The 27,697-nt window shown below is 40.2% G+C and overlaps 1 protein-coding gene and 1 pseudogene across 4 annotated transcripts in view; both read left to right on the top strand.

The window, feature by feature from the left end:
- PHTF1 (putative homeodomain transcription factor 1) overlaps positions 1 to 26,060 on the top strand; it is a 58,030-nt gene extending 31,970 nt beyond the window's left edge. For 2 of the 4 annotated variants that reach the window (XM_077766820.1, XM_077766811.1), the window contains 14 exons: positions 7,056 to 7,212; positions 8,869 to 9,003; positions 11,134 to 11,293; positions 12,179 to 12,352; positions 12,458 to 12,547; positions 13,522 to 13,743; positions 16,191 to 16,319; positions 16,727 to 16,999; positions 17,745 to 17,876; positions 18,356 to 18,442; positions 23,153 to 23,308; positions 24,315 to 24,410; positions 24,841 to 24,966; positions 25,541 to 26,060. In XM_077766820.1, coding sequence (XP_077622946.1) covers positions 7,056 to 7,212; positions 8,869 to 9,003; positions 11,134 to 11,293; positions 12,179 to 12,352; positions 12,458 to 12,547; positions 13,522 to 13,743; positions 16,191 to 16,319; positions 16,727 to 16,999; positions 17,745 to 17,876; positions 18,356 to 18,442; positions 23,153 to 23,308; positions 24,315 to 24,410; positions 24,841 to 24,966; positions 25,541 to 25,561 — 1,958 coding nt within the window. In that variant the 3' untranslated portion in view covers positions 25,562 to 26,060. The remainder of the gene's footprint in view (positions 1 to 7,055; positions 7,213 to 8,868; positions 9,004 to 11,133; positions 11,294 to 12,178; positions 12,353 to 12,457; positions 12,548 to 13,521; positions 13,744 to 16,190; positions 16,320 to 16,726; positions 17,000 to 17,744; positions 17,877 to 18,355; positions 18,443 to 23,152; positions 23,309 to 24,314; positions 24,411 to 24,840; positions 24,967 to 25,540) is intronic. The other 2 variants (XM_077766829.1, XM_077766836.1) reach the window with 2 other exon arrangements.
- Positions 435 to 3,577, top strand: LOC144233723 (uncharacterized; annotated as a pseudogene).
- Positions 26,061 to 27,697: the final 1,637 nt, after the last annotated feature.

The raw sequence follows: 27,697 nt of genomic DNA, 5'->3' as shown, positions 1-27,697 counted from the left end.
TAAGGTTTTCAAGGTTCATCCATACGTAGCATGAGTATTTCCTTCCTTCTTAAGGGTAAATAAGAATCCATTGTATACATATCCCATATTTATATTCATCCATCAATGGACACTTGGGTACTTCTACATTAAAGTAAAATATTTATGATTTTGTTGTTGCTGCTGCAGGTATGATACTGTTTTTTAATAAATTTCAACTCGTTAGTACTATTACATTTGAAAGCTATTAGTTTATGTATAAAATTGTTATAACCAGCCACTCTATTAAACTCTCATCAATTTTAATAGTTTTTCAGTGCTCCTCCCAGTTTTCCTCATTATACAGCCATGTTTTTGGCAAATAATGAAAATCTGGTCTCCCTTTGCATACATTTCATTGACTGTTGTTGAATTAGTCAACATTTTCAGAGCAGCATCAGGTGGTACCGGTAAGAATGGCCATCCTTGTTTTGGTCTTGATTCAGAATGTCTTCGTTAGTATGATGTGTGTTCACTTACTCTTTAGTATATAAGGGACATGTTTTTACATTCCTGTAATTTTACAAGAGATTGGCATTTAAGAGTAATTATAAATCAGGAACAAATGTTGATTTTTGTGGAATGCTTTTTCACTGTAGGAGTTGGCCAAACTCAGAGGTTAAAGGTACAGCCCTTCGCAAGACTGTCCTCACTTCAGACAGCAGCCTCACTTTGGGAGTCCCCAAGGCTACCCTAATTTCTGACCCACTGGCTACAGTTTTGAGGGTCCCCCACTCATTCCTGCATGCTCGATAATTTACTCCCAGAACTCAGGAAAGTGCTATACTTTTAATTACAGTTTCATTATATTAAAAGTTTTATTATGCGAATTAGAAGAGATGTGTAGTGTGGGAGGGTTCCACACAGGAAGTTTTCATCATCTTCAGGGATATGGTACCTTTTCTGCTACTATGGGTAGCAATGCTAACAGACTGTTGTCAATCAGGGATGCTCACCCAAGCTTTGGTATCCATAATTTTTATTGAGGGTTTATTATGTAGGTATAACTCAATGAGTAATTGGTCAAGTGGCCAACTCAGTCTTCAGCCTTTTTCCCCTCCACTACCCTCCCCAGAAGTCCGGCTGATATAATGTGGCTCAGAGCCTCAACCCTCTAATCGCATGGTTGGTCTTTCTGACATGGCTACCCATCTGTAGTCACTTCATTGACATAAACTATCAGGTATGGTCCAAGGGGCCCACTGTGAATAACAAAGGTACTTCCATCACTTGAAAAATTCCAAGGATTTAGAGGTTACCTCCCAGGAATCAGGGATAAAGGCCTTTTACATAATTGTCAGTTGAGATGGTTTGTATATATATGACCCAAATTACATTATTTATTAACTTATTAGATTAAATCAGTTCAGCCAACAAATATGTAAGTGCCTATGATATTTGCACAAATAGTGTTATACTAAGGCTCTGAGATAGATCTTTCCTTCCAGCATAAACCCTGCATGGTCTTGGTGAATTATTCTTTGTTTTATTGTCAAATTTACTTTGACAATCTTTCAGTTATTCATTCAACAAGTAATCAGTGCCTATAATGTGCTACATCCTGATTTAGCTATAGCAGTGAACCAGAGACAAAAATCCCTTCATTCTTGGTGCCTGCTTGTTAGTAGTAAATTTATATCCCTATTCATAAGCCAGTAAGGTCTGTGGTTTATTGTTTTGGTGCTGCCATTGTTATGTTTGGGTGATAGGCTCTTAGGGCATGAAATGAATTTGCTAGCTTTTTCTCCACATAGGAATAGTTTATATAGCACAAGAATTATCTTTTAAAAAAAAAAAAGTCTATTTTTGAGAAAGAGTATGAGAGAGAACATGAGCCAGGGAGGGGCAGAGAGAGAGGGAGACAGAGAATTCCAGGGGGGCTCTGCACTGTCGACACAGAGCCTGACGCAGGGCCCAAGCTCACAAACCATTAGATCGTTTCCTGAGCCAAAATCATTCGTCAGACACTTAACTGACTGAGCCACCCAGGGTGCTCTTTTTTTTAATTCTTCCTTTATTTTTTTTATTTTAGAGAGTGAAAGAGTGTGCACAAGCGGGGAAGAGGGGGAGAGAGAGAGAGAGAGAGAGAGGGAGAGAATCTTAAGCAGGCTCCACACTCAGCACAGAGGTGATGTGGGACTTGATCCCATGACAGTGGGATCATGACTTGAGTCAAAATCAAGAGTGGGATGCTCAACCGACTGAGCGGCATAGGTGTGTCTAAGAATTAACTTTATGTGAAAGTCTGAAAGAACTCCTCTATTAAATTGTATCTGGAATATTTTAGATGTAATTTTTGATATTTTCCTGTTTCTGTCACCATTTATTTCTTTGGACAGTTCATATGGCTCATAGCAGTTCATCGCATGGTAGTTAAGAGTAAGGACTCGAGCCCAGTTGGCTGGGTTCAAATCCCAGCTTTGCTAATTGCTACCTGTATAATTGTGGGCCTTGGAAAATACTGATCCTCTGAGCAGAACAGCACTTCATAATGTATGTGTCATATAGCATCTAGCCATTTCTTGGCAGAAAGCCTTTTGAAATATCCAGATTATTATATCCGGATTATTGTCGGAAAGGCACATCCTTTGAACGCATTATTCTCTTTCTCTGTGACCTAGGACTTCAGGGTTTCACTCAGCTGATGTGCTGGTGGATTGTACTGTAGGAAGTTATGTGCTTTTACCTTGTACTTTTAAATCGATAGATTTTTGACTGCCTCCCCTGAGCAGGAGGGAGGGGGAGAGCCCCTCCTGGTGGCAACTCCTCCCTGGAGCAGGGGGCCAGGTCAGTACACTCGCTCCGGGTCCGCAGTGAGTGACGTGTGCAGGTTTGGCGCTCGGGGTGGTGGCCGTGGGTAAGGCAGTGGAAGCAGGTGGGCCAGGGTGGCAGTGTCTGTGTGGCCCATGCCTGGGCTGCCGTGTCTCCTGAGTGGTGGCGGCAGCCTTGCGGAGCCCCCCAGCGAGAGCCGGTTCCTTTCCCATTGGGGAGTGTGGGGCTGGGGCCCAGGGGCCATGGAGAGAGGGAGGAGGATGGACTGCCCGGGCCTCCCACCTGGATGGAAGAAGGGAGGGAGGGATCCGACAGTCTGGGCTTGGTGCTGGCCAGAGCGAGGTCTGCTAGTTCAGTCCAAGTGGTAAGAAGTTCAGGAGCAAATCTCAGTTGGCAAGGTACCTGGAAAATATTGTTGACCTCGGCAATTTTGACTTCAGAACTGGAGAGATGATGCCTAGTAAATTACAGGAGGAACAGAGACTGTGGAATGATCTTCTCAATCGAAATAAGTTTGTGTCACCTTTATGCTCTGGCTGTGCTGGACTACTCATCACACCGCACCATGTCATGTGCCGTGGAGATTCTGCTTGCTCCTGTGCTGTTTCCTCTGCTTGGAGTGCGCTTCCCCCTCCCCGTCCATCTGGTGAACTCCTGCTCCTCCAAGGCCCAGCTCCATTGTCTCCACCTCTGTGAAGCCCGCCCTTGCATTCATCAGGCCAGAACCAGTCCCTTCTTCTGTAATGCCTCCCTGTGCTTTGCCATTGTATTTGTCTGCTTCCACTAGACTGTGAGCTCCATGAGGGCAGGAACTATTTTTCCTTCCTTCCTCCCTCCCTTTCTCCCTTCTTTCCTCCCTTCCTTTCTTCCTTCTTCCTCCCTTCCTTCCCTAGCACATGGTAAGTACTTAATGTTTGCTTCATGTTTATTTGATTTAATATCCACCTCATTCCAGAAATTTATAGTGGTCATAAATACTGAATAAAAGCAGCAAAACCTAGAAGAGAAGACAGATCAGGTTTGCAGCAGACCTATCCACAGAAACTTGGTGGGCCAGAAAGGAGTGGCAGGATATAGTCAATGTTCTGAGTCAGGAAAATATGCAGCCAAGAATTCTTTATCCAGCAGAAGACAGGGCATAATAAATATTAGAGCAGAAATCAATGATATCAAAATAAAAAAAAAGATTAATGAAACTAGGAGCTGGTTCTTTGAAAGAGTTAACAAAATTGATAAACCCCTAGCTAGATTGATCAAAAAGAAAAAGGAAAAGATTCAATAAAATCATGATTGAGAGAGGAGAGATCACAACCAACACTTCAGAAATACAAACAATAAAGAGAATATTATGAGCAATTATATGCCAATAAATTTGGCAATCTGGAAGAAATGAAAACATTCTTAGAAACATAAACTACCAAAACTGAAACAGGAAGAAATAGAAAATTTGAACAGATCCATAACCAGTAAAGAAATGGAATCAGATATCAAATATCTCCCAACAGACAAGAATCCAGGGCTGGATGGCTTTCCATGGAATTCTATCAGACATTTAAAGAAGAGTTAACACCTAGTCTTCTGAAGCTGTTCCAAAAAAATAGAAACAGAAGGGAAACTTCCAAACTCATTCTATGAGGCCAGCATTACCTTGATTCTAAAAACAAGGACCCCACTAAAAAGGAGAACTACAGACCAATTTCCCTGATGAACGTGGATGCAGATATTCTCAACAAGATACTAGCCAACCAGATCCAACAATACATTAAAATAACTATTTACCACAATCAAGTGGGATTTATTCCCGGGATGCAGGACTGGTTCAATATCTGCATGTCAGTTGATGTGATACATCACATTCATACAAGAAAGGATAAGAACCACACAATCCTCTCAATAGATGCAGAGAAAGCATTTGACAAAATACAGCATCCTTTCTTGATAAAAACCCTCAAGAAAGTAGGGATAGAAGGATCATACCTGGAGATCATAAAAGCCATATATGAAAGACCCACCGCTAATATCATCCTCGGTGGGGAAAAACTGAGAGCTTTCATTTTTTTTTTTTTAATGTTTTATTTATTTCTAGGAGAGAGAGAGAGACAGCCTGAGCAGGGGAGGGTCAGAGAGAGGGAGTCACAGACTGAAACAGGCTCCAGGCTCTGAGCTGGCAGTCAGCACAGGGCCCGACGCGGGGCTCGAACCCACGAATCGCGAGATCATGACCTAAGCAAAAGTCGGACGCTTAACTGACTAAGCCACCCAGGTGCCCCGAGAGCTTTCATTTCTATACACCAATAATGAAACAGCAGAAGGAGAAATGAAAGAATTGATCCCATTACAATTGCACCAAAACCCATAAAATGCATAAGAATAAACCTAATCAAAGAGGTGAAAAACCTATATACTGAAAAGTATAGAAAGCTTATGAAAGAAATTGAGGAAGGCATACATACACACAAATGGAAAAAGATTCTATGCTCATGGATTGGAAGAACAAATATTGTTAAAATGTCAATACTACCCAAAACAATCTATAAATTCAATAGAATTCCTATCAAAATAACATCAGCATTCTTCACAGAGCTAAAACAAACAATCCTAAAATTTGTATGGCACCAGAAAAGACCCTGAATAGCCAAAGCAATCCTGAAAAACAAAACCAAAGCTGGAGGCATCACAATTCTGGACTTCAGCTGTATTAACAAAGCTGTAATCAACAAGACAGTATCGTACTGGCACAAAAACAGACACATAGATCAATAGAACAGATAAAGAGCCCAGAAACAGACTCACATTTATGCGGTTAACCAATCCATGGCAAAGGTAAAAAGGATATACAATGAAAAAAAGATGGTCTCTTTAGCAAATGGCATAGGGAAAACTGGACAGCATGAAAACTCTTCATGTAGAAGAGTGAGCCTGGACCCCTTTCTTATACCATACACAAAAATAAATTCAAAATGAATGAAAGACCTAAACGTAAGATAAGCCATCAAAATCCTAGAGGAGAAAGTAGGCAACAACCACTTTGACTTCAGTCGCAGCACCTTCTTACTCGACATGTCTCCAGAGGCAAGGGAAACGAAAGCAAAAGTGAACTACTGGGATTTCATCAAGATAAAAAGTTTTTGGACAGCAAAGGAAACAGTTAGCAAAACTGAAAGGCAACCAACAGAATGGGAGAAGATATTTGCAAATGACATATCAGATAAAGGGTTAGTATCCAAAATCTATAAAGAACTTATAAAACTCAACACTCATAAAACAAATAATCCAGTGAAGAAATGAAGACATGAATAGACACTTTTCCAAAGAAGGCATCCAGATGGCTGAAATGTACATTAAAAAAAATGCTCAACATCACTCATCATCAGGGAAATGCAAATCAAAACCATACTGAGATACCACCTCACACCTGTCAGAGTGGCTAACATTTACAACTCAGGTAACAACAGATGTTGGCGAGGATGTGGAGAAAAGGGAATTCTTGTGCACTGCTGGTGGGAATGCAAACTGGAGCAGCTGCTCTGGAAAACAGTATGGAGGTTCCTCAAAAAATTAGAACTACCCTATGACCCAGCTATTGCACTACTAGGTGTTTCTCCAAGGGATATAGAAGTGCTGATTCAAAGAGGCACAGGCACCTCAATGTTTATAGCAGTGCTATCAACAATAGCCAAAGTAAGGGAAGAGCCCACATGTCCATTGACTGATGAATGGATAAAGAAGATGTGGTTTATGTATACAATGGAATATTCCTCAACAGTCAAAAAGAATAAAATCTTGCCATTTGCAATAACATGGATGGAACTAGAATGTATTTTGCTAAGCAAAATAAGTCGTCAGAGAAAGATATATATATGACTTCACTCTTGTGTAGAATTCAGATCAAAATAGATGAACATGAAGGGAAACAAAAATAATATAAAAACAGGGAGGGAGATAAACCATAAGAGACTCAAATACAGAGAACAAGTGGAGGGTTGCTGATGGAGTGTCAGGTGGGAGAAGGGCTAAATGGACAAGGGGCATAAGGAGGACCCTTGTTGGGATGAGCACTGGGTGTTTATATGTACGAGGTGAATCACTAAATTCTGTCCCTGAAATCATTATTACACTCTGTGTTAAATAACTTGGATGTAAATTTACAAACAAATAATAAAATTAAATTGATAGATTTTTGTAGCAATAGTTTGTACAGTTGTTAAGATTAGGCATAAAGAATGAGTCTTGATGTTTTACATTTTGAAACCTTTTCTTTTCAGTTATAGCACTCGTGTTATATTTTATGATGCCTATTGTGAATGTAAGCGAAGTACTTGGACCCTTGTGCCTTATGTTACTTATGGGAACTGTCCACTGTCAAATTGTGTCTACTCAGATAACAAGGCCATCGGGAAACAATGGAAATCGGAGAAGAAGGTAAGAGAAGAAATTATACTTGTAGTTGTGTTTTCTGGGAGATACATGGTACAAGGTTACAAAATCTTTTTTTTTTAATTTTTTAATGTTTTTATTTATTTCTGAGAGAGAGAGAGAGAATGAGAGAGACAGCGTGAGCAGGGGAGGGTCAGAGAGAGAGGGAGACACAGAATCTGAAGCAGGCTCCAGGCTCTGAGGTGTCAGCACAGAGCCCGACGTGGGGCTCAAACCCACGAACCATGAGATCATGACCTGAGCCGAAGTCCGACGCTTAACCGACAGAGCCACCCAGACACCCCTAAAATCTTTGATGAAATTAATAAAAAATCTTCCTGGTTTACAATTCTTTTAAAATTTTTTTGACCTTAAAAAAAGAGTTCTTTTCACTCCTCTTCTTGATGCTAAGAAATCTTGTGACCTATTAATCTCAGGTGGGATTTGTCATTCAGTACAGTTGTTTAAAAGGAAAAATCTGAGGGGTGCTTGGGTGGCTAAGTCGGTTAACCGGCCGACTTCAGCTCAGGTCATGATCTCACGGTTCGTGGGTTTGAGCCCCACTTTGGGCTCTGTGCTGACAGCTCAGAGCCTGTAGCCTGTTTCAGATTCTGTGCCTCCCTCTCTCTCTGACCCTCCTCTGCTCACACTCTGTCTCTCTCTCTCTCTCTCTCTCAGAAATAAATAAACATTAAAAAAAGAAAAATCTGATACCACATTATACATGTAAAATTTACTTTAAATAGTGATTTTGAAAAAACATTTTTCAAAATTCAGTCTCTATCAAAATTTGGTATAAATTCACTATGTAAGCAAGGATGTTAGTACATTGAGTTAGTGCTACTAAAATTTTTACTTTTCCCCAATGCTATATAAAGAATGGATTTCTAACTGTTCTAAGCTTTTAATAGAGTTTAATTTCACTTTTCTACACATTGAATTCCCTTTATGTTTTCATTGGTTATATGCCATGTGTGAGTTTTGGAACTGTTAAAGGTTTTTAAGGTAAACATATGTATATTACCTTCCAAAAGTGTTATTATCTTTTCTCAGAATATCTGTAGATGTTTGATTTCCTAGGCAGTAACCAAATAAGATTTTTTTTTCATTTGGTGTAATGAATTTCAACATATTTATTCTTATTTTTTAATGTTATTTTCAAAACATGGCTTTTTTCCAAAGAAAGGATTCCTTGAAGATTCTGTTCAATTAATGATTACTAAGGAAATCACATGTGATGTATCTTGGTGAATTATAGGATATATATTTAAATTGCTTAGGGTATCAATACAAAGTGACCAGTTGCTGTTACTTTGTGTTCTCTGATTAAATGTGTCAAATGGATAGACTTCTGACAGTGGTACTGAGGGTACCTGAAAAGACTCTTGGTCATACATGTGAAAAAATTTTTTCTAGTAACATTTTTGAATATCAGTTCAGTTTCTTTAAATATTAAACAAAATGATAGCATAGGACTTTGCTTTGGACCCTGGTTTTGCCCGTAAGTCAGAAATATTCTTGCATGATTTATCCTCATTACATGAAGTTCAGTATACTCAATTTCAGGCAGTAACTCATTGGTCTCATTTTGCGTACGGATATTTTGGGCAGATATATGAAATTTCTTGAATAACCTGAAGTTGTTGAAATATTTTTTTGTAGAAAATTACGAAAAACTGTAAATGGTGATGGAAGCCGAGAAAATGGAAATAACTCCTCTGATAAAGTCCGAGGAGTAGAAACTTTGGAATCTGTACCCTTCGTTGGTGGTTTCTGGGGCACTCTCTTTGGCAACAGGTGAGAAGGCCTACATTGGAATTTTTACTTGATTTTGAATTCACATCAGTGTTATCCTAGTATATAATCTGATTGTGAGTACACACTGTAAGCCTGTTAAAGTTGTGGTGAGATTTTTAAGGATTCTAAAAAGGTTTGCTTACTCCTGGTGCCATGTTACCCATAAGTCCTGTATTCTAGCATGAAAGTTTCATTCTGTTTGATTTTTAACAGTATTTTAGACCACAAGATTATAGAAATATAAACACTTGGAAAGGGTAAATATTTTAAGCCACACCAGCGGACATCGAGAAGGAAAAAAGAAATTTAAAACGATCAGGTATTTTTCAGTGTGGAAGCTGACACTTCTTTAGGAATGGGATGCAGGATGCTGCTATTGCTGGGCTATAAGACAGAAAAGGAAATGGATCCAAAACAAATTCTGTCTCCTTCATGATTTTGCAGGTCAACACGAGTATGACCTGAAGAAATAGTTATTTTGTCACATATTAATGATTCTGACTCAGAAACCAAGTTCTTTTGCAGTTCTTTTTTNGTTTTTGTTTTTTTTTTTTTTTTTTTTTTTTTTTTTTTTTTTATGTTTCTTTATGTTTGAGAGAGAGCCACACACGTACACAGAGTGTGAGCAGGGGACGGGAGGGGCAGAGAGAGGGAGACACAGAATCTGAAGCAGCTCCAGGCTCTGAGCTGTCAGCACAGAGCCTGACACGGGGTTCAAACTCACGAGTTGCGAGATCATGACCTGAGCCGAAGTTGACGCTCAACTGACTGAGCCACCCAGGCACCCCTTGCAGTTCTTTTTTTGAAGATAAAGTACACATTTCCCCCACTTTCCAAAAGCAGAGTGTTCTCTGAAAGCTTTCATGGGCCCAAATGGAATAAAGTGAAGAAGCAATTACCATTAATTTCTGCAGAAAAACTTTTGAGCCTTCTCGGACCCCCTAAAAATAGTCTCTCTCAGGCTAATGGATTGAGACAAAGCACAGAAGCTCACAGACACAGTTCAAAGCTCTGGAGGCTTGATGCTGAGTGTAGTTCCTAGCGAAGGAGCGCTAAGGGGCCACTCTGTGGCTGGAGGGTGGCAGGAGGGCAGCTGGCGCGCGCTGCTCCTGTACCGGCTCACTGTGAAACAATGCTGAGTGGGAGTTTCACTTTACACCTTTTTTCGTAAAAGCAAAAATCCTCCTCAGGTTTCTTTTGGTTAACATGGCAGGTGTTAACGGAAGCCTTCCATAAGCGCTAAATGATGCAACGTAAACTTTTGAGAAGCAGGGGGCACCTGTATATTCCCATACTTTTCTAAGGACAGGTTACAGTCTTCAGTTGAAGTGTTTGGGTCTTTGTGCTGACCATTGTGCTGGGCACTGGAACCCTGTTCTCAGTGATTCTGCTGTCTAAATAGGAAGATAAGAGTATGATACCGTCACAGCGATGTAAAAATATTACAAGTGATTACGTGCTGACGAAAGGCTATGTAGTTGAGCGGACAGAGTCATTATTCAGGGGTGAAGAAGTCAGGAGAGTCCTGAAGAAGCTAAGAATTGCTGGGCCTTGAAGGACAGGTGAGGGGAAGACATTCTAAGAAGTGGCATAAACATGTGATGTGAGGTAGGCATTGGCACTGTGTTTGAGAGGGAAAATGCAGAAGACTGAACCTGCCTCCTTGGAAAACTGAAAACAGGAGGCTTACTCTCAAAATTAATTGTATAATTAACTAGACATAGCTATATTCTGGCTTCCTATACCCTTAGGCATGCTGGAGCCTGAAAATAGGATGTCTGCATTTTCTTGGTTTCCAGAATATTATACAATTGACCTTGGGTAAAGGTGCCTGTAGACTTACTAATAACATAAATAGTTAATAAACATATATTGTGTATGTTATATGTATTACATACTGTATTCCTACAATAAAGTAAGGTAAAGAATAAGCCGTGTTCAGACAATCATAAGGAAGAGAAAATACATTTATAATACTGTCCTTTGGCTTTTGAAAAGTCCATGAATAAGTGGAACCCGCAGTTCAAACCCATGTTGTTCAAGGTCAGCTGTATTATATCCTTCAAAAGAAAGTGATTTCATGAAAGGTAGTTCATGCGAGTAATCTTTTCTTTCCTTTTTTCAAATTAGAATTAAAAGAGTAAAATTAATATGTAACAAAGGAACTGAAACTGATAATGACCCAAGTTGTCTGCATCCTATCATTAAGAAGAGACAGTGTCGACCAGAGATTCAAATGTGGCAAACAAAAGAGAAAGCAAAATTTTCAGATGGAGATAAATGCCATCGGGTAAGATTTAGATGAGTATTTACAGCAAGATCTTTTCTTTCCTGCATGAAATGTTCCTGTTCTTCGACCCTGCTAGAGATCCCAAATAGTTACTAATAGGTTTGTGTAATTTGTCCTAACAAATAAGTGAAACGTAAAACCACAGGACCTGAAAAGGAGAGCAACGTGAAGACTGTAGTTTATTCTTTTAATTTCTGGGACTAGACCTTGTTCTTTCATCAGCTACTGATCCCGCCTGAGGAGCAGGCTGTGGGTGTCGTCAACAGATCAGTGTAGAGGCTCCCGTGTCCTATTCCAGAGATGCAGTGATAATATGGTGGTGTTTGGGAACCTATTTTCTAGGTTTAGCAGAGATGTTTCATCTCTAAAACTACACTTCATCTTATAGTCTTGAAAAATCTCATTTGTTTGACCGTGACATTCAGTAATTACAAAAATAGCTCAGCTTTTTGAGTCATTTCTGCAACCAGGTGCTCTTCTCAGTGCTTACGTCTAGTAAGTCATCTAGTCGTCTCAGCAGCTCTGTGAGAGTGGTGCTTTCATTATCATCCCTTTTCCTCTGAGGAAAAGGAGCCCCAGAGACTCGGTAACTTGCCTGAGGTTACACAGCCAGGAGGCCGAAGGGCTCTGATTCAGACTCAGCCTGTGCTTAACCTCGACACGATACCACCTCATTGGTTAGGCTGCTTAGAGCCAATAGAGTTCGGAAGTTTTCTTTACTGATACCAAGTAAGGTATAGGTTTGTTCAGTTTTGGTTTACCTTGACCATTTCTTAGTTTGTACCTGTTTTTGTTTGTGTTTTTTGGTTTGTTTGTTTTTACACGTGCAGCTCACTTCAGTATTATGGGCTGTCCCCTGGGGAGAAACTGCTGTTCTCTTTGTAGGAGGCTTTTAGGCATCTGGGTAATGGGATTTCAGATGACCTGTCAAGTGAGGAGGACGGTGAAGTGCGGACGCAGATGATGCTGTTGCGCAGGAGCGTGGAAGGGGCCTCCAGCGACAATGGCTGTGAAGTTAAGAATAGAAAGTCAATACTTTCTAGGCACCTAAACACTCAGGTAATTTCTAGTTTGTAAATGTATAGGCATTACCTCCTAAAGCTCTGCATGCTAACCAGATATTTGACATGCTTTCCTGTTGTTTATTGGCTTGCTTCTCGGCAGGTAAAGAAAAGCACCACCAAGTGGTGTCACACTGCACGGGATTCAGATAGTCTGGCGGAATCAGAGTTTGAATCGGCAGCCTTCAGTCAGGTAATGTAGCCTTCTGAGAGGTCCTTGCTCAGGGTGTTTTCCCTACTGTGGTAACCTTACCCATGGCCTTTTTTGTTGGTTGTCCTGAAGTAGTGGTTGTATTTGCCTGACCTCCCCTGCCGTGGGCTGCCCATCTACCTCCCTGGCTGCTCACCTCTTTTGTGGGGCTGCGCACCCCCAGAAAGAGAAGGGGCTCCATTTTACTGTGACTCCGATCTTAAAAGTGTCAGAGATAATCTGCTGCTCAGCAGGCAAGAGCCTTCTCCATCCCCCGGGGACAAGAAGGCTCCCTCCTCTTTACTTGGGGTACAGAGTTTATCCTTAAGTCTCACTGCTTTGTCAGAGGCCCTGATGCTGATGCAGACAGAGTTTTGAGAAAGGACCCCTGAGAGAGGGGAGCAGCGGATCTCATGGCGCAGCGGATAGGCATGTTGCACGTCACACATGTTATAATTCAGAGGTGAACGGGGCCGGTGGGGGGAGCTGGGCTTTGTTCTGATTGACCAGGCGGTCGGGGGCATGGGGAAGTGTTCGTGTGTGTTTGTGCTGCAGGAGAGCCGACTGGCAGCCTGGGCTCAGCCTCACCATCCTTTCCATGGCTGGCTGGGCCCCAGGGCGTGACCAGGTCTGCAGTCACGCTCGCCACAGGCAGAGTAGGGGACACTTGGGAATGTCAGAAGGCTCAGCCACACCTTTCCGGGGCACTTCAGTCAAAGGTTCTCATGGTTTGACAATGAGTTCTTAGAGTTTTAAAGCCCCGCTTGTTAGAGTCCCACAGGGTTCAACATTTATACATTAAAATGTATTCTTGTTACGTGAAGCCTTAAGAACAGACCAGTCTGTGGGGGTCGACTTATGGGAGCTTGCCAGCCGTCACCACAGATAACTTGTTTTAATTTTATTTCAGATACGTGGTTGTTCTTAAACATGGATGAAACAAATATATAGTTTTGGTGTTCTGTTTTCCTTTGAAGGGCTCTCGGTCTGGCGTGAGCGGAGGCTCCCGAAGCCTGACCATGTCCAGGAGAGACTCCGAAAGCACCCGGCACGACTCAGAGACCGAGGACATGCTGTGGGACGACCTGCTGCATGGCCCAGAGTGCCGGTCGTCTGCCACCAGTGACAGCGAGGGGGCCCGTGTGGATGCTCTCCACTCAGGGGCCAAGCGTGGCCCCAGAGAAGACGTGTTTCAGCAGGTCCGTAAAGGTGATGGTAGCCAGTACTTCCTGTGTACCTCCATGTGCCAGGGACCGTGCTTCTCACTTGGCTTTACGACAGGCAAACAAGGTAGATACCATTATCATCCCTAACGCAGAGACAAGGAAATCGAGTGCAATTTGTAAGTGAAGATGTTGGCATTAGAACTCAGGGGCAAGTACTCCAGAATTGTCCTCACCCGAATTGTTCTTCATAACACTCTTTCTCCTTATTTTCCTGAGACTCATCCTTAACATTCATTTTATGTGAGCAAAGCATTGTTCAAACAGTACATCAGCCTCCTATTTTCAGAGACATCGCAGCGTCGTTTGTGAATTACGAAGAAATGGCGTTGCTTGCTTCTCTAGTGATGTATAAACCAAGTGATGCTTTTAGTTTTAGGCTTTATATTAATATCATAAAATCAGAGAGCCTGCAATTGGAGATTCCTTAGAAGGTATTTGAACCTTCCACCCAATGAAGGAATTCTCCCGTGGAAATAATAGTTATTCTTCTTGGTGCTGTTGTGATGCAGCTAATGAGATAATAGAAAGTGCTTGGCACAGTGTCCGGCAAAGGATAAGCACCCAATAAATGTTAGCATCAGTATAGTGTCTCCATCAGACGATCAGTGGCCTCTGCTTAAGTACTTCTGGAACCGGAATGATTGTTAACTTCACAAGAGAGCTTCCTCTGCTGCTGGGTAGACTGAATGGTGAAAAGGCGGTTCCCAGATCAACATTTCAGATGTTTGGGGACAGCGTATTTCTGTTGTTGGTTTCCACGGCGATTTATAGATCCTGGATGGTGCACATTCTTTTGTTTAATCATTGCATTTCCTTGGTTCTGGGATACTATTGATTTAGGTTACACATTTTCATGAAAAAAAAAAAAAGATTCATGAAATTACACAATTTTTAAAAACTACCCAGAAACAACATACATTTTCTCATTAAGGCTTTAAGCTTCTTTCTTTCAATTTTGCTGTCAAAGTTTGAATCTAAATATTCTTTACGTTTAGTCTGAAGATTCATCTAAATTATATGTAATTATACATATAAAGTATGTGTATTATGTATAATAAATTATACATAACCAGTAGTTATGTATGACATTCTGATGACCTTGACCTTCTTTGCACTTTTGGGATTTTCAGTATAATTTTAAGGCATATATAAGCCTAATTAGGTAATATGAAACCATACCAAAAGGAAGTCCTCATTTCCCAATTGCCCTCTCCACGCTGTTCCTCTTTCACTCCCCATGGCTTGAATGCCACCACCGACCACCTAAGACAGAGACCTTGGAGAAATTCCTTTTTTTCTTTTTTAATTTTTTAAAAAAGTTTATTTATTTTTGAGAGAGAGACAGCGTGAGTGGGGGAGGAGCAGAAAGAGAGGGAGTGAGAGAGAACCCCAAGCAGCCTCCACACCGCCAGCACAGAGCCCAATGTGGGGCTCAAACTCACTGAGCTGAAACCAAGAGCTGGATGCCTAATGGACTGAACTATGCAGGGCTTCAGTATGTTCCTCTTTAGTATGTTCCTATTGTGTCCTCTTGACTCCACTGAAGAATATCTGTGTCTATCAACTTGTGTCTCCCCCACTTGGGGTGGACTGTCATTGTCTGCTGTCTGGGTCATTGTAGCAGCGTCTGTGGGCTTGCTCCCTTTGTCTGCTTTTCCACCCTGCAGATGGAATGATGCCATTCTCCTTAATTGCTTCCCCCCACCCTAATTATTTGTTTCTGTTTCTTTTTTTTTTAAGTTCATTTATTTATTTTGAGAGCATGAGTCGGGGATGAGTTGAGAGAGAGGGAGAGAAAGAGAATCCTGAGCAGGCTCTGCGCCAGTAGCACAGAGTCTGACACAGGGCTCGAACCCACGAACTGTGAGATCATGACCTGAACTAAAACCAAGAGCCGGACACCTAACCTACTGAGCCATCAGGGACCCCTCTCCTCTTGAGCTTTCTATGCTTTTCTGTGTCCTGATTAGACCAGAGAAAGGCTTACTCCTCAGTTATTCATGCAACTTGTAAGGCCTATTAATAGCTCTTCTAGCTAACTTCCTGCTACCTCTAGTATAGTCATGCTGCTCTAGAAATACTTTTCTTCTTAACATTCCATGAAAACACCAAGCTTATCCTCGGTGTATATTTAGCAAGGGAAGCCAAGCCACCTTGGAGATCATGGAATCCTCCTTTCTGTAATTACAGAAGACATTTAGCTTCTCTCTAGGTAAGATAATGGCTTAGTGAAGAAAAAAGGACCAGAGATCAGCATCATGGAGGTGGTCATCGGTATCGAGCTGTGTGAAGGAGAGAATAGAAGGATGGATGAGGCCTGACCCTGGCAAACGGGGCCTGGGGGCTGGACAATGGGGAGAGAACCTGGCTGAGGAAAGAAAGAAGGGTGGATGAAGATAGTTTTACATTTTTCTTTTTAGAACCACTTATTCTGGCTTCAGAATTCAAGCCCTGCCTCTGATCGAGTCAGTGCAATAATCTGGGAAGGGAATGAGTGCAAAAAGACGGATATGTCTGTGTTGGAAATAAGTGGCATCATCATGAGCAGGGTAAGACCTCGGAAGTCTTCAGATTTTGCAAAAAACCTGTTTAATGATCAGCTATTTCATAGGATCTATTCAGTGATCGAAACACCGACTGCTTTTGAAACATGCAGATACATATTTTTAATTTTTATAGTTAGTATCTTTACTTGGTAGTATATACTTTTTTAGTTTTTACAAAGTTCTCTGTGAACATGATCAGTTACTCAGGGTTACTCTACCCAGTGTTCCTGATCTCTTCTAAGCCTCCTTTGTAACAATCCAGGAGTCGTAAATCTGTACATCATCTTTATTTGTACTTTTTAGATTTGAAACATTTCGCTTTTAATAATCTAAATAGTACTTGATAAAAACTGCCTTACAACTCCATTTGACTGTGTAATCTCAATGTGACATTTTAAATTAATTCCCAGGTTAATGCGTATCAGCAAGGACTAGGTTATCAGATGCTGGGAAACGCCGTCACCATTGGATTAGCGTTTTTCCCTTTCTTACACCGACTTTTCCGGGAGAAGAGTTTTGACCAGCTAAAGTCTATTTCGGCTGAGGAGATCCTGACTCTCTTCTGCGGGGGACCACTTGTTACACCTATGATTATTTTGTCTGTGATTAATTTTTTTGAACGATTGTGTCTTACATGGATTTTTTTTTTCATGATGTGTGTGGCAGAGAGAACGTATAAACAGGTCAGTAGACAATTAAGTGTCTCGCCCCTGCTTTTGCATGTGAGAGTCCACTGAGTTGTTTTGTTCTCTTGATTGGTTCTCTCTCCAGAAGGTCATGTGGACAGTGAGGGACTGACGAGCAAACTTTTGGTGTTTGTGGGTTTAACACTTGTGCTGTCGATTATTCACAAATGGCGTGTTGTAATCTGAAATTTCCCTGAGCTCATGGGCAGGAATAAGTGCCTTAGGCAGAGAGCGAGCTCTGCAGGCTGCACAGCACCTATACCTCAGTGGGCCTTTGCACTTGTTTACCCATAACATGGTAGTGACTCTCAAAGTGAAAATGTTCTGTGGAAGAAACAAGTGAGAAATAAATGTATCGAGTTGGTAAGAATGAAGAATTGAAGACTTGATATACTGGTGAAGGGTGCAAAACATGTGATTTTGAGTGGAAATTTAATTTGGAACTAAACCAGAAATCTGATAAACAATGGTGTTTGTGAGACTGGGGATTCACAAAGGTCTCCAAAGAATATTTCTCGAAAATGTCAAGAGTGTACCATATATCAAAGGCATGTGTTACTATAGAATATGCTTTGGAAGCAACAGGATAATGAGCTGTTACCTTAGTCTAAGTGATCACTGATTAGAATGTCATCCGTTTATTTTTTATATGTTGGGAATATTGTTTACAATTATATAAAAATATACTCTGAGACACACATGTATATTTTACTTTGTGACTTTTTTTTTTAACCGCCTCTAGAGATTTTTATTTGCAAAACTCTTCAGCCATATTACTTCTGCCAGGAAGGCTAGGAAGTATGAAATACCTCATTTCAGACTTAAAAAGGTGGAGAACATTAAGATATGGTTATCACTGCGCTCTTTTCTCAAGGTGAGTTTCATTTGATGATAAAATGTGTGCAGGAATATGCAGAAAACACGCTCACTGAGGTTTCTGGCAGCACATACTCAGTGGCCAGTGTGGTTAGTTCTGTGAATCAGTGGCTGACGGATGCCCTGGACACCGGGTTGGAAGTGATCTGTCTGCCAAGCTTAGGAAGGGAAAAGAAAATATAAATTCCTAGGGCAGAGTGAGAAATTGAAAATTGTCTCTTTTTCTGACTTTATGGAAAATACTCCAGCTGAAAATACATTAGTGAATAATTCACACCCGTAACTTGGAACACCATGAATTTCAATGCCTAAAGTTAAACACATCCAGAATATGTTAAAATCCTGTGCCAGAGACTTCTTATAAGCCTTTATTTTCACATTGATGTTGTAAGCCTCAGTGTGAGTGATTTGAGGGCCATTGCTGTCTCTGTGTGTAATCTTAAATATTAACATCAACCTATATGTCTCACTCCACAGAGACGGGGTCCACAGCGCTCAGTTGATGTTGTTGTGTCTTCAGTCTTCTTACTGACCCTTTCCATTGCCTTCATTTGTTGTGCCCAGGTAACCATTTCATATCTATTGTAATGGAAAATGGAAATTCTAATAAGGTTCACTGTCTGTTTCAGACCCGTGTGTGTCTGTGTGTGTGTGCACGCGCGCGCATGTGTGTAACAAACATTTATTTCTCAGGATCAAGGCACCATCATGCTACTTTGAATGCTTAATTTTACTTACTTTTGAAATGATAATAAAGGAATTGAATCTTTTAAGACTCTAAGATGATTCTAATTTAATTTTAGTTGGCAGGTTTTGACTGATGATAAAGCTATCATACCACGAGGGTTACAAAATAGTGATTTTTTAAAAATGTTTTATTTCTGAGAGAGACAGACAACGTGAGCAGGGGAGGGTCAGAGAGAGAGGGAGACACAGAATCTGAAGCAGGCTCCAGGCTCTGAGCTAGCTGTCAGCACAGAGCTTGATGTGGGGTCCGAACCCACAAACTGTGAGATCATGACCTGAGCCGAAGTTGGATGCTCAACTGACTGAGCCACCAGGCGCCCCTAAAATAGTGATTTTTCTAACACCATCTTTCCTTCTGCATTTGTTAGTTGTCACTCTATGGTTGACCTTTCCTTTTTTTTTCTTTCTTTCATTATGGACTCAAATTCTGGTTTTTATCCGACAGATTACAGTCTATTACTCTGTTTGTTTTGATGTCTAAATTGTCCCAGATTTGGTCAGTGGGAGACCCTTGAAGCCCCCTTCTGTATACGTTTGACGGGTCTTTGTACCTTTTCTTTGGGTGGGTCAGTGGGGACTTCTGTGCTTTCTTCATTACAAGAAGTTATAGCTTTATCTTGTAGTGTTTCATTTATTGAGTTTTAACTTCATTCTACTGTGTTCAGAGAACATGAATGTCTTTACTCCTTTGAAATTTGTAGAGGCTTGCTTTATTATCTGGCATATGGTCAGTTTCATTATATCTCCATCAGCACTTTGAAAGAGCTTGTATTCTGTTGTCTTGGGGGGCAATGTCCCCCCTAGGTAAATTAGTCCAAGTTTATTAGTTGCATTGCTTGCATTGTCTGTATCCTTACTCATGTTTTTGGTCTGCTTATTCAGTCAACCATTGACAGAGGTGTGTTCACGTCTATTGTGATGGTGGATTTCTTTTTTCTTCCTTTTATTTCTGTCAATTTTTATTTCATATATTTTGAAGCTGACTTTTATGACTTTTATGACCTTTATAGTTATTCTTTTTCTCAATCCAGCACCATATGTTGCATTCACTTGTCAGGTCTCTTTAGTTGTCAGTGTTGTCTTTGTTTTTGTTTTTGTTTTTGTTTTTTTAAGTAGGCTGCACACCCTAGTAGCATGGAGCCCAACAAAGGGCTCAACTCATGACCCTGAGAGCAAGACCAGAGCTGAGATCAAGAGCAGATGCCTAACCAACTGAGCCATCAGGTGCCCCTCTTTAGTCTTCTTTAACCTGGAAAAGTGTCAGACTTTTCTTATCTTTCATGACCTTATGAAATGTCTCTGAGTCTAATGTTTCTTAACTTAAAGTCTACTCTATTTGATATTAATTTAACCATACCACCTATCTTTTTGTCGGAGGCCGCGCCGGCTCCGACAGGTCCAGGGGTCCCTGAAGGATGGACGGTGTCGGCGAAAGAGAATGAGAGAGCCCCGAGATTCTTTCTGATCACCAGGCAGGCATCTCTGTCCTGTCGGTTTTGGTATCTTTATTTTAAGGTTCAGCAACAAGATGAAGTCATAGAAAGGAATTTCTTACAATGGGAGGCCTTTTGTGATATCAATTAACAGAATGTTCTTAGTGAAAAACAGCATAACATACAAGTTAAATTGTATATAGATAAGCTAGGAGTTATTCTGTCTGGTTCTCAAGAAGATAAATGTTTCTGAATTGGTTTATTTGTGGAAACTAACATGGGGGCCCTAAATGTGTCAATCTTTGTACCTGGGTTTATGTTTTAGCTACTCTTATCTATCCTCATCCCAGTTGCCAGTGTAAGGGAGGGTGTTTGTGGAATGCAGGCCTTGAGGAAGGGACTGCCATGCTTCACCAATTAGCAAAGATATATGTGGTAGCTATGTTCTGCTCTTAACCCCAAAATAGGCTCTTTGTCTCGGGGCTAGGCTCAATTGTAACTCTTGTGTTCTAATTAACCCCCTCTATTATCTAAGCCTTGGGTCTGTAAGGCCAATAGGAAGAGCCTTTTGACAATCGCCCATAGAGCTTTCATCTAAAGTCTCTTTTGTAAAGGCAGGAATATGCTTTTCCTTATGAGGTATCTGTATTCAGAATATGGGTCTGATATGGAATATTGGGAGGCCTGGTCAATACCAGCAGGCTTATATCCAACATGAGCTAATGGTAGCAGAAGGAGATACCAGTTTTCATTTCTCATGGGAGGAGCTGCAAACAATGTCACTTCCTTGCCGTGATTGCCATCCAGAGAGGCCGGTTCGGCTCCCAGCATCTTTTGATTAGTTTCTGCATATTATATCTTTGTGCACCCTTTCATTTATTTTGTCTTCATATTTGAGTCATGCCTCCTGTAATCAGCATATCCTTTTATTTGGTTGTTCCTTAATCTAGGTTCACAGTCTTAGTGGTTTAGATTGTCTGGCTCATTTACATTTAATGTAATTACCACAAATACAAATATTGTTTAGTTCCTATTTGGTCTACCTGTTAATTTTCCTTTTTCTCTCCTTTCTTGGCATCTTTTACTAATCAAGTATTCTGTAATAATTCCATTTAATCCTGTCTGTTAATTTGTTATATGTTCTTTCACTACTTGTCTTATATATTGTTACCTCAGAGATTATAACATACATCATTAGCTTAGTATAGTCTAATAAATTATCAGTTTCTCCTTCCTTGATAGTGCTAGGACCTTAGAACACTTTATCTCATTTATCCATTCACCCATTATTAGTATCCTTAATTAAAATTTTATACATATTTTGTTTTATTTATTTTATTTATTTCTTTAAGTAGGCTCCGTGTACAACCTGGGGCTCAAATTCACAACCCTGACATCAAGAGTTGCGTGCTCTACTGACTGATCTTGCCAGGCACCCCAAATTTTACATATGTTTTAAACCCACAAGATGTGATGATTATGTTTTGTATTCAGTTATTCATTTATATTTACCTACATATTTACCCTTTTCATCACTTTTCATTAGTTCTTGCATTTCTGTGCTTTTTTCCGTGACTTTTTTCTTCCTGTTTGAAGAATCTGTTTGGTTATGAATTCTCTTCTGATGTATTTGAAAATGTCTTTTATCACTTTCTTGTTTAAAGGATGTTTTCACTGAGTCTACATTTCTGGGTTCCCAGTTACTTTCAATACCTTTAGGATGCTGTTACCTTCTGATTTCCATGTTTTATCTTGAGAAGTCAGCTGTTAGTCTTATTTGCCGCTTTTTAAAGTTAATGTCCTTTTTCTCTGGCTGCTTTATTTTTAATTTCCTTTCTTTTCTTTCAAATCTTTAAGTGTTCTGAAAGAGAGAGAGCGAGTGAGAGCAAGAGTGTGCGCATGTGTGGGAGTGGCAGAGAGAGAATGCCAAGCAGGCTCTGCACCATCGGTGCTGAGCCCAACATGGGATTTGAACTCATGAACCATGAGATCATGAGCTGAGCCAAAACTGAGTGCTGGATGGTTAACCGACCCAGACACCCAGGCACCCCTTCTCTGGCTGGTTTTAAGAGTTTTTCTTTGTGTTTGGTTTTACAGCCATTTGGCTGTGGTTTGTGTGTTGTATTTTGTCACACAACAAACCAGGCTGCTGAAGGGGTGGGCCCAGGTTGCTACCGTTGTTACTTTCCTCCCCTAGTTGTAACTGATTGGCAGGGCTGCACACCGGACCCTGACTAAGCTAAATGTGTTCCCTCTTTTAGAAATTAGGACTGAAAATCCGAGATACCAGTGGTGGCCTTTGGAGAAGAGAGGGTCAGTAGGGGTCAGTGGGGCCAGTGGGGTGTCATGAGAAACCAAAGCTGGAGCAAGCCAGAGTTGCAGGGAGCAGCAGCAAGCGTCATGCAGAGCCACAGAATTCACTAAGAGGAGTGGAGATGGCAGCCCAAATGGCCCTTGAGCAAGAGAGAGAGGGAAGCTGCGCCGTGATTTCCTGCTTTCCAAAGGCTGGTATTTTGTTTCCACGAGGAGCCTCTGTCTATTTTCCAGCATGTTCCATTTTACCCTGGGCTGGCTTGAGTAGATTTCAAAAAAAATAAAAACAAAAACCTTTACCAGGAAACTTGACACATAATAGGTATTTGATAAATGGTTGCTGCTGCTGCTGTGTTATTTGGATCCTAAAATGGAGTCAAGAATTGACCCTCAGGGTTTTCGAGTCAGGCCAGTAGGATGAGCCACATGTTTCAGGAAGGCCTACTAGCCATAATACAAATTTAACACTTTGAAAAACGGTCACCATACACTTCTGAGTGGGCACATGAGTGGTTCGAAGGTGGTGATGTGTTTGTCTTATGTCTTCCCCCTTTGTTACTTTCAGACTTTTGCTGTCTTTTATGCCAAGGGAAAAGATCTAGGAAACCCAGAGAAATAGGTAGTGATTAGTTAAATAGATAAGACTTTATATGAGTGTTAAAATTCTTCTGCTTTGAGTATAAAACATTGGTAACTTGTAAATCTTTTTGTTAGAGTAAAGGAGTAATTATGGATTTTGAGGCAAAAGAAAAACTTAACTTTTTGTCGGTCCTCTGTATAGGTTCTACAAGGGCATAAAACTTTCCTGAATGATGCTTATAATTGGGAGTTTTTGATCTGGGAAACAGCTTTACTACTTTTCTTACTGCGTCTGGCCTCATTGGGGTCTGAAACCAATAAGAAATACAGCAATGTTTCAATATTACTTACGGAACAGGTAACGGCTGGTCCTCGTCAGTGTCATTCTGTGGTTAGAGATGGCGTTGTAAGATCTGTGCGGAAGATTCAGGGTTGAGTCTAGATTGGGCACTTTCTAGCTATGTGAACTTACAGGTGACTTTGCTACTATATAATTGTTTCCTCCTTATAAAATTAGGGTTCTAATCTTCCCCACCTGCTCCCAGGATTGTAATAACTAAAAATCTAATGGATTGAAAGTATTTTGTAGATTATAAAGTTATCTTTATTGTTGTTAACTGAGCATGCTTTTAATCTTATATTCTACAGCAAGTATTAGATCTTTATATTACTTGTCATTCAGACATGTTTGTAATAAGCTCTTGAATTTCTTCTGTATCAGATATAGCATACATACAAAGTTTAGAAAATACTTGCTCTTTATTATGGGAAGAGATATTAAGACTGGGAAATGTTTCTTATAAAGACAGTAGTATAAAGGGTGTTTTGTTTGTTTTTGTTTTGTTTTTGATTTCCTGGTTATCCATAAGTTTTACATAAATACATTTGGTATCATTAGGTTTTCTTTTTTTGCCTGAGAATTATAGTGAGGAATACCTCCTCTAAGAGAAAAAATAAGGAATTAGCAAGTTAAAGCAGCTATCTTTTTACAGCCCATTAATGTTTAATGAGGATGTTAGATTATATGGGGGAGGGGGTCACCAAAATAAGTAGAGATTTTCAATTTAAGAAGTTCAGATGTTAATTGTTATGTTATAATTAACATACTTTTAATTGTTTTGATATTTAAATTGCTTCTTTTTTTTTTTTAATTCACTAACTGGCTTTTCTTTGTCAGATATGGCTGATTGGGCTGGACAGTAGGGATGTGACATGTGTTCTGTAAAAATAACTGCAGGAATTTTCAAATTCATTTTATTTGAAAATATTACTTTCGAGTCTGCCAGACTTAATGCAGTGTGTATATATATATATATATTTTTTTTCTGTGACATTTGCCTTAACCTCTCTTTTTTTCCCCTTAGATTAATTTATATCTTAAGATGGAAAAAAAGCCAAATAAGAAAGAACAGCTTACTCTAGTAAATAATGTATTAAAGCTGTCCACCAAGTTATTGAAAGTAAGTAATATCCTGTGATCTACTTTAACTAGCACTTAAATCAATGCTGTACTTATTGGAGAATACCCTAGTAACAGATGATTGCTCGGCTGTGTACATTCACAATGCCAACTTGATAGTGTTGGGTTACTGACTATTGTAAGAAAAAATTTCCTGTCTTATTACCCAGGTTCTGATGACTGCTGATACCTGTCACCTTTTTCACATTATATTTTACAAAAAATCACAACATACTGCTTGAACCCACCTTTCGTGGAAAAGTAGTGTGAGCCCATGATGGTGGGGATGCAATGGAAGTGGAAGCAGCTGTGGAACATGAAGGAAGGCCTTACACATGAATCCTTACCCAAGACCTAAACACAGCTCAGAAATCACTGGTGGTCATTGATAGGCCATGTATTTCATCTCCATTCTTTCGTGTTTTTTGTAGGAGTTGGACACACCATTTAGACTCTATGGACTGACAATGAATCCCTTAATCTACAATATCACGCGAGTGGTTATCCTTTCTGCTGTCTCCGGTGTTATAAGTGATCTTCTAGGATTTAATATAAGAGTAAGTGTGACTAGTACTCTGTGGCGTCTGCCTTCGTCCCACAAATTACCAAATATAGTAATCCTTGCTCTTCACACTGTGAGTGAGTGAGTGTGTGTGTGTGCGTGTGTGTGTGTGTGTGAGAGAGAGAGAGAGAGAAAGACAAAGACAAAGACAGAGACAGAGACTAAGGGACTGGCATGGAAATAGCTCTTCAGGTAAAGAAATACACATTTTGATGGTGGTGCACAGGCTTCTTAGCTTAGGTTTTCTCATTTGACACAAGTACAGTAGACTGTGCTCTTGGATGGAACGAAAAATCAAGTTTGAATGTCATGTTAACCTAATAGTGTGGGCTGGGGAAGGATCTGCCTCTGAGAGACAGAATAAATGCAAACCCAAAACCCATGAACGGCAGTATGTCATTTTTGACCCTGGGAATTGTTAGACGTTTCTCCTCCGTGGTGTTCTAGAGTTGCTATCGTTCTTCTGAGGTGAAGAACGATATGACTTGGTTCATAGTCATGGATGTGGACCTGTAACCCCCAACTGTTTGTCTTAAAACTAACTTCTTTTGGTGATTTTCTTTTCTTAGCTGTGGAAAATTAAGTCATAAGCTGAGTCACGTGCCTGGACTGTCTCCTCACTGGCACCCGTACTTCCCCATTAAGGAAGGAGATGGCTGCAGAGACCCTGAGATGCCTACCTGCTTGTTCACGCTCAGAGGTGCCCTCAGCTCTGCCCAACCTTATGAATGGTATTTTCAGAGGAACAAATCCTTTTCCAACTGGGCACGCATGCCAAAAGCTGTATTCTCATGGATTTCAAACAATACGAATAGTCAGGAGACTAAAGATCATGTGTTATGGTAACATACGGGCAGCTTTCTAAGCTAGGAAATTGATTTTGGGCATTTCATTGCTGTGACAGTTATATTTACTGCAACTAGTCTTTTGGTTACTATGGTAGATGCCCAAAGCATGAAGAAATGATCCTCTATTGGAAGTGGCAAATTCAGTACTTTTTTTTTCTTGGAGATTTCTTTTCTCTAACAAAGAGAAATCAAATTGAAACTATTTTAGGTTGAATCCAAATAAAATAACTTTATTGGAGAATTTCAGTTTCTAGGTTTTTTTTGTTGTGGCAGAAAAAAAGAAAAACCTTTTAAACTGTGAGTTTCTGCTCAACTACAGAGAAATTTTAATGTGTTTACAATTCTGAAGTTATTCCTAGTAACTGTGTAGTTGTTGATGAAAGAGTCATGCATACATAATATGCTATGAAATTCAGCACGAGAAAGTTTAAGTATGTGCATAGTCATTCATGTCCATCATACAACATGAGATCCACACAGATCATCGGAGCTGTTTCCAGTCACAGTACTACGTGAAGCATTAATAGTTTGTTGTACAGTTTTCTTCTTTAAAGTTTATTTTTATTTGTTTTGAGAGAGAGAGAGAGAGCCAGCAGTGGGGTCGGGGGTGGGGGCAGAGAAAGGGGGAGACAGAATCCCAAGCAGGCTCTGGGATGTCAGCACAGAGCCTGATGTGGGGCTTGAACTCATCAACTGTGAGATTATGACCTGAGCCAAAATCAAGAGTCAGACGCTCAACCAACTGAGCCACCCAAGTGCCCCTGTTGTACAGCTTTACGTAACCAACCCTTAGCTCACTGTCAAGTCCATGGTGTCTGTACTTGGCCAAGCTAAGCCTTTTATGATTTGGATTCTCTTTATCAGCGTCCCCTGTTACACACACGTGTTTACATACGTTAATGAAAACTCTCGTAGTCTACATACAATTCTTGCTCTTTAAGTTATTTGCTTTGAAGAATCTCTTGAGGCAAATTGAAAGTCGGAACATTTTAATGATAAGTTTATTTTTATTTTATTTTTAATTGAAATTTAGTTAACATACAGTGCTATTTTCAGGGGTGCATTGTAATGTTTCAACAATTCTAGACATTACTCAGTGCTCACCACAGGATAAGTGTACTTTAAAAACATTTTTTTTTAATGTTTTTATTTATTTCTGAGAGAGAAAGAGAAACAGCGTGAGCAGGGGAGGGTCAGAGAGAGAGGGAGACACAGACTCCAAAGCAGCTCCAGGCTCTGAGCTAGCTGTCAGCACAGAGCCATGAACCGTGAGATCATGACCTGAGCCGAAGTCGGAGGCTTAACCCACTGAGCCACCCAGGTGCCCCAAGATAAGTGTACTTTTAATCCCTTTTGTGAATTTTGAAAAGGAACTAATTTAGAAACTTAGTTATATGTAAAGAATGTACCCACACAGAATCAGTGTACCAGTTACACATATCCTAATGTGCAGGAAGATTTTTGAAGTTTAAAGATGAATTTCTCAAGAGTCCCCAGGGGTTGAGGTCAGACCACTCTGGTTTCATATCCTTGGCTCTGCCACTTATTAGCTTCATAATCTAAAACAAATTAACCTTTTTGCATCTCAGTTTATCTGTTACATGGGGATAACTACCACCTAATAGAGTTTTTAAGGTGGAATGAGATTTTCATGTAAGGTACTTAGTACAATATATAGTACTTAGCACTTTGTCAATCCATGACAAACATTTGTTGTTACTATTTATAAACCTTTTAAAAATCTTTCACCAGTAGATTCCTAACTGTGAAGATAGAAACATAGGAAGTAAGGTTGTGAACTCGGAGGGATTACCAAAAATTTGCAGCCATTTTAAATGTTTCCTGAGACGTGTAATTTCTTTTAAAGGTACCCCCCTC

Source organism: Crocuta crocuta, unplaced genomic scaffold, assembly GCF_008692635.1.
Source record: "Crocuta crocuta isolate KB4526 unplaced genomic scaffold, BGI_CrCroc_1.0 scaffold180, whole genome shotgun sequence".
NCBI lineage: Eukaryota > Metazoa > Chordata > Mammalia > Carnivora > Hyaenidae > Crocuta > Crocuta crocuta.
Note: the sequence above shows the minus strand (reverse complement) of the source record. Positions and strands in the feature narration are given on the sequence as shown.